The sequence below is a fragment of the Camarhynchus parvulus genome, chromosome 12, assembly GCF_901933205.1.
Source record: "Camarhynchus parvulus chromosome 12, STF_HiC, whole genome shotgun sequence".
Classification (NCBI taxonomy): Eukaryota; Metazoa; Chordata; class Aves; order Passeriformes; family Thraupidae; genus Camarhynchus; species Camarhynchus parvulus.
In genome coordinates, this window is record NC_044582.1 from 6019726 (window position 1) to 6033385 (window position 13660).

Consider the following 13660-nt stretch of genomic DNA (forward strand, 5'->3'; position numbering starts at 1 on the left):
ATAGGAGTGGCTTTGTTCTTGGGCCGTTCCCACGCCTGCCCGGCCCCAAGGATCCCCTCACCCCACCCTGCCCCGGGACAGTGCTGAGCCCAGGTGGGACTGCTCCCCCTGCAGAAACCGGAGTGCCTGGGGTGCTGGACCTGCCCAGGGTGCTGGACCTGCCCGGGGTGCTGCCGCCTCCCAGCCCCAGGTGCATTGTACTGCATGTGTGTTTATTGCACACGGATTCTTACACTTGTGTGTGCCCATGGCTGCTCAGCCCCTCCCTGGAAGTTCTTAGGGTCACAGGTTGCCTCAGCTGGCCGGTGATCACCAGAGACAAGGCTGCAGAAGGCAGCCCTGACAAAATCTCTCCTGTTCCAGCCTTAGTGGTAAATCCACCCAGGAGGACCAGGCTGAGCCACCCCAGGATTTACTGGGAGCAGGGACAAAGCACCCCGAAAAGGGGGGAATATTTAGGGACTGCTCCTGCTCAATCTGAAGCATTGCTGGCCCTGCTGCCACCTCCAGCCTGTCACAGTTCACCTCAGGCCAGCTCCCAAAGGCAGCAGAGACCTCAGGGCCCCTCCTGCTGCCTCCCCCAGCGTGGGCAGCCCAGCCCTGCTCCGTGGGGCACAGGGGTCACTGGGGGCAGAGGGGTGCACAGGTCAGGGCAGGCAGTGCAGAGCTCTGCAATCCAGGCCCTGGGGAATCACACTCCTGTCTCATTCCAGGCTTTTCACCCCGGTCCCTCCCTGTCTCTGCTTGCTGGCTGTTGTTCACCTGTGCCCCCCAGGCCTGCAATTATCCAGGTTCACGTGCTTGGCTCCATAAACCGGCACCACCTGCACCACTCCCCTCCCTGCAGAAAATGTCCCAGCCTGCCAGCCCCACCACAGCTCTCCCATCCCAGGAGAGCCAGGAGGTTGCAGGAGAGGTGGGACAGGGAGCAGGAGAAGAGGGCCAGGACCCCCAGCCCGTCTCCATGGGACGAGGCAGTGCTGCTCCCAGGGAGCCACTGCTGCAGCACAAACACACACGGGGAGGAGAGATGATATCACGACCTGGCTTTGTGGGAGCTATTTAGGGCCTTTTAATTATTATTATTATTATTATTTTTCTTTCCCGTTCCTGCAGCTCTGAACAATGCCGGTCCCGGCGGGGCTGCAGTTCACACCATTGTGTGGAGCTGCCCTGCCTCAGGAAGGGGCAGATCTTTATCACCCCGGGCTCAGTGAGTGAGCTCATGTCGGCTGAGGAAAGCAAGGAACACCTTGCTGGCAGCCTGGAGGTGCCCTGCATGCACCTACCCCCAGCCCCTGCGTTTGGGGGAGGCCCTGGGTGCTGCTTTAGCTCTGCCAGGCAGCAGGAGCCCACCCAAACCAGCCCTGCAGGGCCACCCACCAGCAGAAACCACCCCAGGTGTGGTGCAGCCCCCCAAACTCTGCTGGGGCTGCCCTCTGCCTGTCCCTGCTCCCACCTGGGCACAGTGACAGTGGTGGCATTAGTGCCTCTCCCAGTGTTTACCCAGGAACAGGTCTAACCTGCCCACAGCCGTTTGCTTTTCTCCCCAGCCCTAAAACTGTGTCTGTGGGGCGGAGAGAGGGGAAGTGGGAAGCTGCACCCAGGAACAGCTGGCACTGCTGAGTGTGTCCCAGTGCCAAGGGAAGGTGGGAAGGAGCCCTGTCCCCCAGGACATACCCTGGGTGGCACAGCACAGCTCTGGCTCCCCAGGCACAGCAGGTGACAGAGCTCCTCCTGCACACAGAGGCTTTTTGGGATGATGCTGGCTTTCCCCCATACGAGCAGGCATCATCTTCCCCAGGCTCTGTGCTGGTGTGGAAAGAGCCTGGAGCCATCAGCCGCTCCCCACGGCACCACACATGGCCCCAGTATTCACAGAGGGATCCAGGCAGCACCTGGGTGACAGCAGGGCCTGGGTGGCACCATGACACTGTGCCCCAGCCCACCCAGGCACCACGGCCCCCACCTGCTGCATCACCTGCATGAGCAAGGGTGGGGGGCCAACGTGTTCCACCTCACTGCCTGTTTGTGAGGTGACCCTGCAGCCCCTGAGGGTGACAGGGACCTGGCCATCCACTCCAGCCAGGCTGGCAGCGCAGCAAGCCACCCAGCAGCAGGTGAAGAGGCCCCAGCAGCAGCACAGGGAGCTGGTCCCTGCCCACGGCTGCCCCACGTCCACCCCCTGCCCTCCCTAAGTGGCCGGTGCGTGCCGGGGCACACGGTTCCTCTCGCTGTGGGCTTTGCCTGTCCGTCCCTTCTTGGCCACGTCCACACCAGCCAGGACCAGCTTGGCCTGGGCCAGCTTGCTCTTGCGGTGCTGAGGGCGGCTGCTGCACCAGAGGCGGGCGCAGTACTCCTCCACCCGCCGCGGGTTTGGGGAGCTGACCAGGTGCATGATGTCCTTGAACCAGCTCTTGGGAGCCTGTGGCAGCAGCCGGGGTTCGGGGCACAGCAGGGGTGGCAAATCGTCCCCCAGGCCCCGGGGCAAGGAGTGTGCCAGCTGCTGGCTGGGGATCACCCGCAGGGCTGTCTTGGCCACGGTCTGGGTGAAGCCGTGCTCCAGCGTTTTGCAGTAGTAGGTGCCGGCGTCGTGCTGGTGCAGCCTGCGGAACAGCAGCCCCTGCTCCGTCTGCAGGATCCGCTCGTCCGTCTTCACCTGCGGGGCACCGGCGGGTTGGGAGGGTCCGGGTGTGCCCCCACGTCCCTCCCGTGTCCCCACAACGGGAGCAGGGCAGGGGAGCCTCACCTCGTCCCGCTGCTCGTCTGGGGGCCTCTGGACAAACCACTGCACGCTGGCCTGCGGGGAGCGGGGCACGCACTCCAGGAAGGTGCTGTTGTCCTCTGCCCCGTAAAGCACCTTCTCCTCAACGCTCTCAAAATCGTCCACTAGGGCAAAGACAGGCACGGGCTCGCACGGAGGGCAGAGCCACGCTTCCACCTGCCCAGGTGCCAGCCCCCTTGGCCACTGTGTGGCTTCATCCCCTTCTCTCCCCGTGGCCAGCCCCAGCCCCAGCAGCATCCACCTCTCTTGGGGCATGCCCTGCTCTCTGAGATGGGCAGATGAGGGTGCCCACATGGCACCCTCTGTGTGCTAGGGCTGTGCATGTCAGGCCATCCTGGGGCTCTGGGAGGAGCCCCCCAGCCCCAGGGCCCCCAGACTCTCACCGGTCAGGTTCTGGTCCAGGCACTGGTGGGCAGGGTTGGCCTGGTGCACGTCCTGGCGGCGCTGGCGGCGCTTGCCCGAGGGCTGGTAGTGGGTGCAGGCAGTGCCATCCCAGGCACAGTAGGGATCCCTGGCCAGGCAGCACTCGGCACACGCAGTGCCATAGGACTCACACTGGTGCAGCCGCACCTGGGCCACGCCCAGGCTGGAGCCCACGTAGAGCGTTTGCTGAGGGAACAGCACCAGGGTGGTGAGGTTGGCAACCCCCATGGGCTTGGCGCCTGGGGGCCCAGCCAGGACACCCCAGGGCACACATGACATGGCTTTAGGAGGCTGGTGACCACAGCTGGACACCTGCCTGGTCCCCAGCCCCGTGGCTGAGCCGTGTCTGTACTCACACGTTTGACAGAGATCTCCATCTGGGTGATGGGCACAGGCATCTGTAGGGGAGGGGGGTGGACATCAGGCTGGCATAATCCTCAGGGCTTGGCAGAGCATCAGGAATGTTTTCGGGAGGGTGAAAATACCCCCAGCCAGCCTCTGCCCTCACAACCCTGAGACCTTCCAGTGACCAACAATGCAGTGACAGCCCTGACCCTCCATCCCCCAACCTGAGCCCACCCTACTGCCCCCTCCCTGCAAGTGGGGCAGTAAATGTCACCTTAAAAACCTGCAGCTCCTCCAGGATGACTTCTTCAGTCACAGCTGAGTTTGCCTTTTGTATGACCACCACCTTCAGCACCGAGCCAGCATCTGGGGGCCGAGGAGGATGGAGGTGTGAGCACCCTGCATCTCACAGCCTGGGGGGTGCCCACTGGGACCCCCAGCTCTGCGGCTCCTTCCTGCACTCTGCCCCTACTGCTCACCTGTGCCGAGGAAGAGGATGTCGTGCTGCCCGTCCTCGGCCTCCACCCTGTCCACCACGAGCTGGCGCAGCCGCTGGGGCAGGTCTGTCTTCACCAGGAGGGGCCGGCGGTGCCGGGGCAGCACGGGCTGGAACATGAGGGGGTGGGCACGGGCAAAGTGCAGCACCTCGTCGGGGAAGTCCTTGGTGGTGCCGTACTGCCGCCGGGGCTGGTTGGTGGTCTTGCTGGGACACTGCAGGGACAGGAGGGGACCAGCTCAGCCCAGACACCCCAGCACCCATCACTCCTTCCCCCTCCATCGCCCCTCAGAGATGTCTTGGGTCCCTCTCTGCCTTCCAGTTTGGTGTCCATCTCTTCCACCCCTTTGCCAGACCTCGGCAAAGCACCAGCTGACCTTTTCAGCAGGTGAGAAGATGGGCATGGCTCCATCACCACCCCAGAAGAGCAGCTGGAGGAGGGGAGGGACCTGGAGCTCCAGGGAGTCACTCACCACGCCCGGCCGTGGGTAGGGCACCCTGCCCTCGTAGGCAGCCCACTGGTGATGGGGGCTCTCCCGGTGGGCAAAGGGCCCGTTGAACACCTCCCTGATGTCGGCCATGCGGTACACACAGACAGCAGAGCCCCGGAAAACGTGGCTGCAAGGGGACAGAGAGGGGGTTGAGCAGAGCCATGCTTGGCACTGCTGGCAGCAGGGGCACCAACATCCCTGAAAGACCAGGGGAGCAGCCAGCAACCCTTGGTGACAGTGACAGGGCAGGTCATGGGCAGCTGCAGCTGGACTTCCCCAGAGGCTGGAGCTGGAGCACCCACCTGACAGTGCTGAAAAGGGCATAGATCTCTGGGCTCTTCCTATCCTTCGTCCTCAGCAAGAAGACATCCTCTGGAAATGAAAGCATGGGCTTTTTCCTGAAATCCAACTAAGTGACTAGCCCCAGTGAGACACAGCTCCATCTGTACAGAGCTGTATCTCACTTACCCAGCTCACACCTTACCCAGCTCATCAAAGTAGGTGTCAATGCCACCAGGGCCGGGGACTGAGCACACCAGCCGGGCCTTGTTGAAGGTGCTCCACTTGTTGACCAGCACCCTCTGGCCACCAGCATCGTTCTGCAGGGACAGGGAGTATCAGGGCCACTGCTGTGACTGGTGCATCCCTGTCCCCCATGGTCCCCACCAGCATCCTACCACGCAGACACGCCCCACACGGCTGACAATGGCGTGCTCCTTGCTGTCTGCCTCCACCACCTTCTCCGTGAAGAAGAAATAGGCTTTGTCATTGTCCCGGTCATCGTTGTCTGGGATCAAGTGGGCTGCCACAAACTTGGGATCTGCAAGCAAGAGCCGGTCATGTCAGGTGGGGAGAGAGAGCACAGCCACCACCTCCAGAGCCCCAGTCCCTGCTGGGGCTGCATGCCAGCCAGCACCACCCCCAGACCTGGCTGTCCTGGTGCCTGTCCCTGCTCCTAGCTGCCATGGGGGATGCTGCAGCATGGCCACAGATGCTCTGGCCGCCACAAGGTTGTGGTCCCTGGCTGGGGGAGAGGGAGGGGCAGAGGGCAGCTGTTACCGTGCAGTAAGCGCTGGTCCACCTCCGTGCGCAGGGCGGAGCGGGTCCCCATGCTGCGGAACACACCGGGGTCACGCCCCAGGAAATCTGCTGTGAGGCCAGCGTACAGCTCCCCTCCTGCAAACACACCCAGCTGCTGCCACGGGGACCATCCCTGGGACACCCCCAGAAGCCCCCACATCCCCAGGAGGACAACCCACCGATGACGGTGCTGGCAAAGGCGCGGCTGGGCTCGTGCGGGCACCGGCCCCGGCCGCTCTCCACGCTGGCACGGTCCAGGCTGAAGGTGTGCTGGGGAGGGAGCAGGCAGGTGAGCCCTGGGCCAGGCAGGGGCCACCTCTGGCCCCTGCCCAACCTGCACCTCACTCAGGGCACCCAAAGGACCATCTGGAAGCAGCATCCACGCTTTTTGAGGCAAGACTGATCCCATGAGGGTGCACGGCAGCTGAAGGGGACCTGCCAGCCCCATTGCTTGCCCGCCTGCCTGGTCAGAGTGATCATGGTACAGACAGGGCTCCTGCTGCCCATACAGGGCCAGGCTGTGGGGGGGAGCTCTGAGGGGTGTCCTGCCATTCCACCCAAGCCAACCTGATTTATAAGCAAAATGCCACCCCCACCTCAGCCCCTGGCAGGACACCAGCCCCTGGGGACACGTCTATAAAGGAGATCCCAGGCCAGACAGGTGGGAAAGCTGGACAGGGAGTAGCAGAAGGACAAAAGGACAACAGGGAGCTGGTTCCTGACACTCCCCCCCCACCAGCATTCAGATAAGAGCAAACTGCACATCCAGCATCCCCATGCAGTCCCAAGGCCCCTCAGGAGAGAGGCAGGCAATGGGGACCTACATTCCAGGGCTGTCCTGCTGGGGATGCTGCCCTACCTCGCCACGGTACCCCACGTAGACGAAGGTGCACATGGGGTGGAAGGCGCCTGTCCCGCAGGCCAGCAGGTGTGTCCGGTTGTAGGGATGCAGCACACGGACATAGTTGGCACAGTCAGTCTGGGGGGACAGCAGGACAGGAAGGGTCACTGGGAATTGGTGCTGTGCCCACCCAGGCTCCCTGCCTCTGCCTGGGGCCCTGCCACAGTGGCTGAGCCCCAGCCCTGGCTCTCTGGGTTCCACCCAGGCTCCCTGCCTCCAGCCTGGTGCCAGGGATCGGGGGTGGCAGCTTGTGCCCACTGACAGGGCTTGAATGGGCTTCATCTGGGTGAGCCCCAGCCCACTGCAATACAACAGGGCTTTTTACTGGTCCTCCTGCTGCCCAGAGCATCCCAGGGGAACCACACAGGATCCCCCTGCCACCTCCTGCCCACAGGCACCTGTGCACTCACCTGTGGCACAGTCCACACTGCCCAGGGCACCAACATCACCTGCTCTGCAAGCTGCAAACCCTCCCCAAACCCCTGGCGCCCAGGACGTGACCAGATGCAGGGACATCCTTCCCCCTCACGTTCCTGCTTACGCCAGGGATGAAACAAAAGGAGGAAACAGTGGAGACAGAGACCCACAGGCATCCTGGGCTGCCTCCAGAACAGCTCTGGTCGCTGCCGTCTGGAATTGTCCCCTTCTCTGAGGGACGGCAGCAATGGCATTCCCAGGGCTGGAGACCTGCCACCTCTGACTTTGTGCATTTTCTCCTGGCAGTTCCCATTGGAAAAGGGCTCCCATCCTTCTCCACCATTAGCTTGGCAGCTCCCCGGGCCAGCACCAGCCCTGCCTGCCCTCCATTGTCCCCTCCACAGCGGGATGCGAGCTCCTCCTCTGCTGGGAACACCGCTGCCCAGCCGCCCCGGGGGCTCCCAGCCTCCTGCTGTTTATTTTCCCTTTGCAAAGAGCCTCTAAAATAGCAAGGGAAAAAAAACATACGTTCAAGAAAAATAAAAAGTTGAGCCTGCCCTGGCTTGGATCTGTCGGTGAGAGCTGGTAAAATAAACACAGAGAGCAGAACAGGGACTCCTGGGAGCAATTTGTCTGGGCCAGGGGAGCCTTGGGGACTTTCTCCCCGCCACAGTCCTGTTTCATATCGGGCGGGGGGATGCAAAGAGGGGTAAGGTTTAGGGAACAAGGTCACCAAACCTGAGCCAGTTACAGATTTCCCACCATCAGGGACAGCCAGGATGGGGCAGGCAGTGTTGCTGGGGTCTGGAGCACAGCATGGGGGTTTGGGTCCCTCCAAGTTCCAGTCCCAGAGCCCAGCTGTCCTGCCTGCTCGTGCAGCCACACTGGGACACACTGGCCACCACCCTATGGCCACAGGGCTGAGCAGAGCAACTAAGACATGTTTTCCAGAGCCTGGAGCAAGCCTCTTGCATGGCCAGGATTAGCCACAGATTCCCTGCCTCAGTTTCCCTCTTGCACCAGGATTAACCGGCCCCTGAGCCCCAGGGCCATCCCTGGCAGGTGACATGGCACAGCCCCAACATGGGAGGAACCATCTGTCACAAGGGGACCCATCTGGCACCCCCCAGCTCACAGCAGAGCACACATGGGGAGAGACTCACCCCTGGGTCCTTCCCCTTCTGCAAGCACTCCTCCGTCTGCCCAGGGCGGGGTGGCCAATAGATCTGCAACACAAAGGCTCTGTTGGAGCAGGGACGGGGGACAGCAGGGACCCAGCCTTGCAAAGCCACATCCCAGGCTGACAATGGCAAGGGGATAGAGAGAGGGACAGAGAGAGGGACCACAGCTCCCCGGAGCCCACCCAGCCCAGGACTCACACCCTACAACCCCGAGCAGGACCCTTCCTCCTGGGCAGATGCAGCCTGGCAGTCACAGCCCCCAGCTGGGCTGGATTTGGGTGGTCATGCTGGGAATGGCTGGAGCTGCCCTGAAAGGGGGTGGGCTTGCGGGTGGCCTGGGGAAAAGGTGCCCAAGGGACAGCAGGAGTGAGGGAGTCCCTGTCCCCCACAGCCTTTAGCAGCTCTTGGACCAAGGGCAGCTTAGGTACACAAGCCCTTGACCCCACCGCAGTGACCCAGCTCACTGAGGGGCACTTCATTTCCTCCTCCTCTCTCTTCAGCTAGAAACAGCCCAGAGCCGTGTTTGGAAAACAAAAAGTCAAAGTGGAGAGGGTGAAAGAGGAGGGGAGCCACCACCCAGCACCATCATTCTGGTCCATCACCTCTCCCACCAAGGAACCAGGAGAGATTTGCGGGCTTTGCCAGGTGAACCCTGGCACAATTTTTTGCAGCGATGGATCCCTTCAGCTCCTTGTCTCTGCAGGCTTTCAGCTGAATATTTGGCCTGTGAAGGGGATGCCCAGATGGGGATGGGCATCACTCCATCTCCCAATGGCAGTTTTTTAGTAGAGTGAGGTCCGAAACAATGCTCAGTGCCCAGGAATCAGTGGTGAGCTGCACCACCAGTCTCCTAGGCTGATGATCACAACTAATTGCCGGCTAATTTCCCTCCAGCCACCACAGCCAGCCTGCCCTTGCCAGGCACTACAAGTTTACAGAATAATTTCGAGGCACTTGAGATGAGGCCATCCCCAGGGCAGGCCTTGTTGCAGTGACTTTGCCCGGCTCAGCTGGACACTGACAGGCCCACAGGGGGCCAGGGTGGGGACAGACACCCCAGATGCTCAGCAGCACCCAGCTCACCTCCTTGGCATCTGCAGTGGCCCCGTCCAGGAGCAGGGAGTAGAGCACATCCTTGCCCCCGAGGAAGAGCCGGTCGCGGTACTCGTCCAGGTAGAGGCAGCGGAAGCCCAGGGAGCCGCGGTGGCCAAAGAACAGCACGGAGCGGTTGGAGCCTAAAAGCTCTGCCAGGAAGAGATGAAAGCATCAGCAGGAGCCATCCCAGCCCCAAGGGTTCCTCTGAGCTGCTGCTGAGTATCATGGAGCTGTGCTGGAGTCAGCAGAGCTGGTCACAGCCACTCCAGCCTGCAGCATCTGTCTCATGGGCATCCCAGCCTCAACCTGGCTGGAGTGCTGCTCTCCCTGCCAGCCAAGGACAAAGCTGCAGAGCCAGCAATTGGCAGCAGGGTCCCAGGAGAGGCTGCCACCCCCAGCAAGGTTTGGCTGAACCACCCCAGACTCCCACTGTGGCCGTGCCACAGCAAGCTGGGCCGTGCCATCAGCCCCGGGCTGGGCTCACACAGAGCTGGGATGTGGCGACACCGGACACGGGGTGGGTGCAAAGCAGGTCCTGTCCCTGCTGGGTGCCAGCCAAGGACACAATAGCAGGCACCCAGCCAGTGCCATGGGGAAACTGCCACACAAAGCCCACTGCTGCCACCAGAACTCACTGACAGGATGGCTTCCTCCATGGCACACACAAGGCACTTGGGGAGAGGCTGCATCCCTGGGATGGACATCACATCCCAAACAACAGGGTCTGACAGTCAAAGCCCCCAGAGCAAGTCCAAGCCTGAATCTCGTGCAATGCCTTACAGTGATGACAACACGGGGGCAGTGGCTCAACTAGTTTCCAGTAGGAAATTACTTTCAGGGTCATCGAGCCGGCACAGTGGTGCCCACAGAGGCCACAGCTGCCAGAGGGAGAGGGCCAGAGGGAATGGCTCAGCTTCTCAGAGAGAGAACCCACCCCGACCCCAGGCCAGGCCGCTGTGCCTGCCAGACAGAGAAGGAGAGGACAAAGCACCATTGATGAGCACAGCTCTGTCCCCAAACACCCTCCAGCCCGGAAGACTGCCAGCCACTGCAGCTGACCCCAGGGAAAAACCCAGCCCCAGCATCTCCCACACATGTCCCCAGAAGAGGGGAGGCGGTGCTGGGACAAACCCAGTCACCACTTGGGCTACCAAGTCCTGCTCTTGCTGGGGGAACATTTGTCACTTCCAGCAAGGAGGAGGCCAGTGACATAATGCCCATTCTGGTGGGAAATGCCTCTTCCAGGCCCTGCAAGGGAGGCCTAGAAGGTCCATCCCCAGCAGGGGACAGCAGACACCTTCACCCCACCACACACCCTATCCCTGCTCAGGGGCAGTCCCAGTGCCCCAGCTGGTGATGCCAGGGGCACGGGGGATACAGCCCCAGCAGCTCCATCCCCATTGGAAAGAGCCCTGTGCCTGCAAGCAGAGCTGGCTCCAGGCAGTGGTGGTTCCCCCACCCAGTCTGGCACCCTCCTCCCTGTGTCCTCCCAGCACCAGGTCCTCCCATATCGCCGGGTCCAGCCCAGGAAAACGCTTTGTCTCCTTCTATTCTTGCCCAGCAATAATATTTTCCCAGCTCAAAACAACACTGGCAAAGTCGGCAGGCTCCTTTTATTGTTTCAGGCAAGGCTTCCCCCAGACCTGGAGAATTCCTCCTGCGCCTCGGGTTACACTGGCCCAGGGCGCCTTCCCCTCCAATCCCCAGGGACCAGCCCTTTGCCATGCCCCATCCATCCCTGGGACACCTTCACCCCAGCGTGGGGGTCCCTGGGCAGGGACAGCAAAGAGCACAGGGCAATGCTGCTGGTCCTCACAACAGCAAAATGCGCTTTCCCCTCTCACATGAGCCACTGCTGGAAGTTGAAACAAAAGGGAAAGAGTGGCTGGAAGTGTGAGGGAGAGCTGGGTACACGGCCACCCCTGCACCCACAGCACAGCTCCTGTCCCTGTCACCCCACAGAGTCACCTCAGCCATGCAGAGCCCAGGTCGAGGAGCTCTGCACAAACAGCCTCAGCTCACCACGGTTTTAATTTCAGAGACTCTAATGTCTTTAATTGAAATTTTCTTTTTTTTTTTCCTTCCCCCGGGGAGAAGGCAGTGGCAGAATTTGTTTCATGGGAAATTTCAGTTGCTGTTTCCAATTTGGAAAACGAATGGAATATTCAGCTTAAGAGGGGAAAAAAAGAAAAAAAAAAAGCAAAGAAAAAAAAAAAAAAAAAAGCTTTTCCAAAGGTGGCTCACTTCCCGCGGGAGGCTGAGGAGCTTCCACCCCGCCCCAGGCAGCTCCTCGCACCTGGGAAATGGACTTTGTGCTGGAGTGGATCAGACACTGAGCCAGACACTGAGCCCCACGATTCACCCCTGCTGAGACCCCAGATCTCCTCACCCTGTGCCAAGGCCAGCCTGAGGACACCGGGTCGCATCCCGGGGCAGAGCCATGAGCCATCCCGGGCTCCCAGGATGAGGGGATGGGGGCACTGCGTGCCTCAGTTTCCCGTTCCACAGAGAGGCAGCCCTGGGGTCACCTGCTGTGCCCCAGGACAGAGCAAGGGATGCAAAAACCCGGGAACCCCCAGCCCCGGCAGCAGAGGAGCAACTCTCCCTGGCACTGCAGCTCCCGAGGCTCTGGAAGTGCTGGGCTGCCCAGGTCTTTCCCCTTCTGGGAAGGAAGGGGGAAGATATACATGATGTAATTTATTTTATGTTGAATTCTTTAGAGCAGGTTCATTGCTTTGAGGCCGCGAGGAGATCGGGGCGCCCCAGGCTCCGTCAGGTTTGGCTGGAGCAGCCCGTGGATTAGGCTGGCAGAGCGGGGGATGCGGCGAGGCAGAGCAGGATCACAGGGAGAGTTTTAATTAAACCCGAGCGCTGCCCCCGCAGCCCCGAGGGGCCCCGGCACCCGCACCCCAGCGCGGCGGGGCTCCGAGGGTGCGCCGGGACCCCCCATCCACCCAGCCGGGGGCAGGATGCTGAGCACCCACCCGGCACAGGAGCCAAAGCGTGCGGGGCCAGAACGCCGCCGTGCCTCAGTTTCCCCGCACGCCGCGGGGGAGATGATCCCCATGGCAGCGGCGGGGCTGGCGCGCAGCCCGGCGGAGCGGCACATCCCCTGTCCCCGACACCCCGCTCCTCTCTTCCTCCTCCTCGGGGGGCCCCTACGTCCCGGTGGGGAGCGGAGGGTGCAGAGCAGCCACCCACGAAACCCCAGCCAGCCCGAGCCCCCAGCACAATTTGCCCGCAAACAGCACAAAAATCCCGCACTTGGCTGCAGCTCCCGCAGCTGAGGCTCCCCGGGTCCCATCCTGTCCCCGAGGGGACACCCTGAAGACCCCCTGAGGACCCCCTGAGGACCCCCTCCCCGGCCAGCCCCTGCCCGTCCCGCAGCAGGTGCCCCCGGCCCGGCTCACCGCGGTAGGACAGGCGCAGCCGGGGCAGGCTGAGCCCCGCCGCCCAGAGCCAGCACAGCGACAGCGACACCGCCACCGCCGCCCGCATCCCGCCGCCGCGCCCTCGGCCCGCGGGGGCACCGAGCTTTTATGGGGCCGCCATCCGACCGCCCCCGGCCCGCCCCGGCCCGCCCCGCCAAACCCCAGCGCTGGGCGGCCGGGATGCGCCGAGGGACGGCCCCATCTCCCGGGGGGAGCCGAGAGCTCCGCACACCCCGAAGTGTCCCTGCCAGCAACGCTTTAGTGCAATACAACAGCTTTGGGCCTTACTGCAGTCCCCTTCCCCTGAAGTGACCCTGGCAGCACCCCTGGCTCATCCCCGAGGATGGGGAGCAAGGCAGGGAAGCTCTGGTCCCCCAGCCTTGCACTGCTGGAGTAGGAGAGGGAATACAGACCTGCCCCCCGGGAGGATGCTCAGCGTGCTGTGATCTCCCAGCATCAGCGAGCACACAGCTGTCAGCCCCATCTCAGTGCCAGGCAGGCTGGGGACAGCAGGGCAGCTGGGGAGGGGGCTGAGTAGGGTTGAGGGGGGCATAGGGCGCCACAGGTAGCCCTGGCACACCCACAGGGCAGGGGAAAGCGAAGGTGCCAACACCCTGGGCAAGGATCCTGGCCAGCAAGGATCCCACAGTACCCACACCACTCCCCCAGGGCTGCTGGGTCACGGTGTGGTTGTATGAGACATCAGAGAATCCACGCTGGCTTCCCCTGGGAGCCTCATCACACAGCAAGTGTGTCCTGCACCCAAAGACGTTGGACTTCCCCCTGCACTGGATGGAGGGGAAGGAGAGGAGGAGCTGGTGGCTTCTCCCTCAGTGCTTCATCACCACCAGCCTCATCTCTTCTCCCAGCCCAGCACGGGGCACCCTCATTACCCCCAGCCCCCCAAGGGTTCCAGCAGCTTTCTTAATTAAAACAGAGGCCAGGAGGCTGGGGAGCCCTGGCTCACCCCCACCTTTTGTAATGGAGCAGCTCTGGCAGCCTCCTGAGCAGTGTA

General features: G+C 62.3%; 1 protein-coding gene across 1 annotated transcript; it reads right to left on the reverse strand.

Annotated features, from left to right (window-relative positions):
- Positions 1-1071: 1071 nt before the first annotated feature.
- SEMA3G (semaphorin 3G) lies at positions 1072-12732 on the reverse strand. The gene is made up of 16 exons (XM_030956919.1): positions 12625-12732; positions 9203-9363; positions 8102-8164; positions 6480-6599; positions 5800-5890; positions 5600-5716; positions 5218-5360; positions 5025-5139; positions 4843-4912; positions 4523-4667; positions 4033-4264; positions 3828-3919; positions 3565-3606; positions 3169-3394; positions 2750-2889; positions 1072-2659 (listed from the first exon to the last, which is right to left on the reverse strand). The coding sequence occupies exons 1-16, from the start codon at positions 12710-12712 to the stop codon at positions 2195-2197; spliced, it is 2310 nt and encodes a 769-aa protein (XP_030812779.1). The 5' UTR covers positions 12713-12732; the 3' UTR covers positions 1072-2194.
- Positions 12733-13660: the final 928 nt, after the last annotated feature.

Excerpts from the sequence above, each read along its gene's own strand:
- SEMA3G (XM_030956919.1), bottom strand. The coding sequence starts at position 12,712 with ATGCGGGCGGCGGTGGCGGTGTCGCTGTCGCTGTGCTGGCTCTGGGCG. Across the intron at positions 3,607-3,827 it reads AGGAGCTGCAGGTTTTTAAG|ATGCCTGTGCCCATCACCCA; the intron begins GTGACATTTACT and ends CCTCCCCTACAG. Across the intron at positions 2,890-3,168 it reads CCTGGACCAGAACCTGACCG|TGGACGATTTTGAGAGCGTT; the intron begins GTGAGAGTCTGG and ends TCTTTGCCCTAG.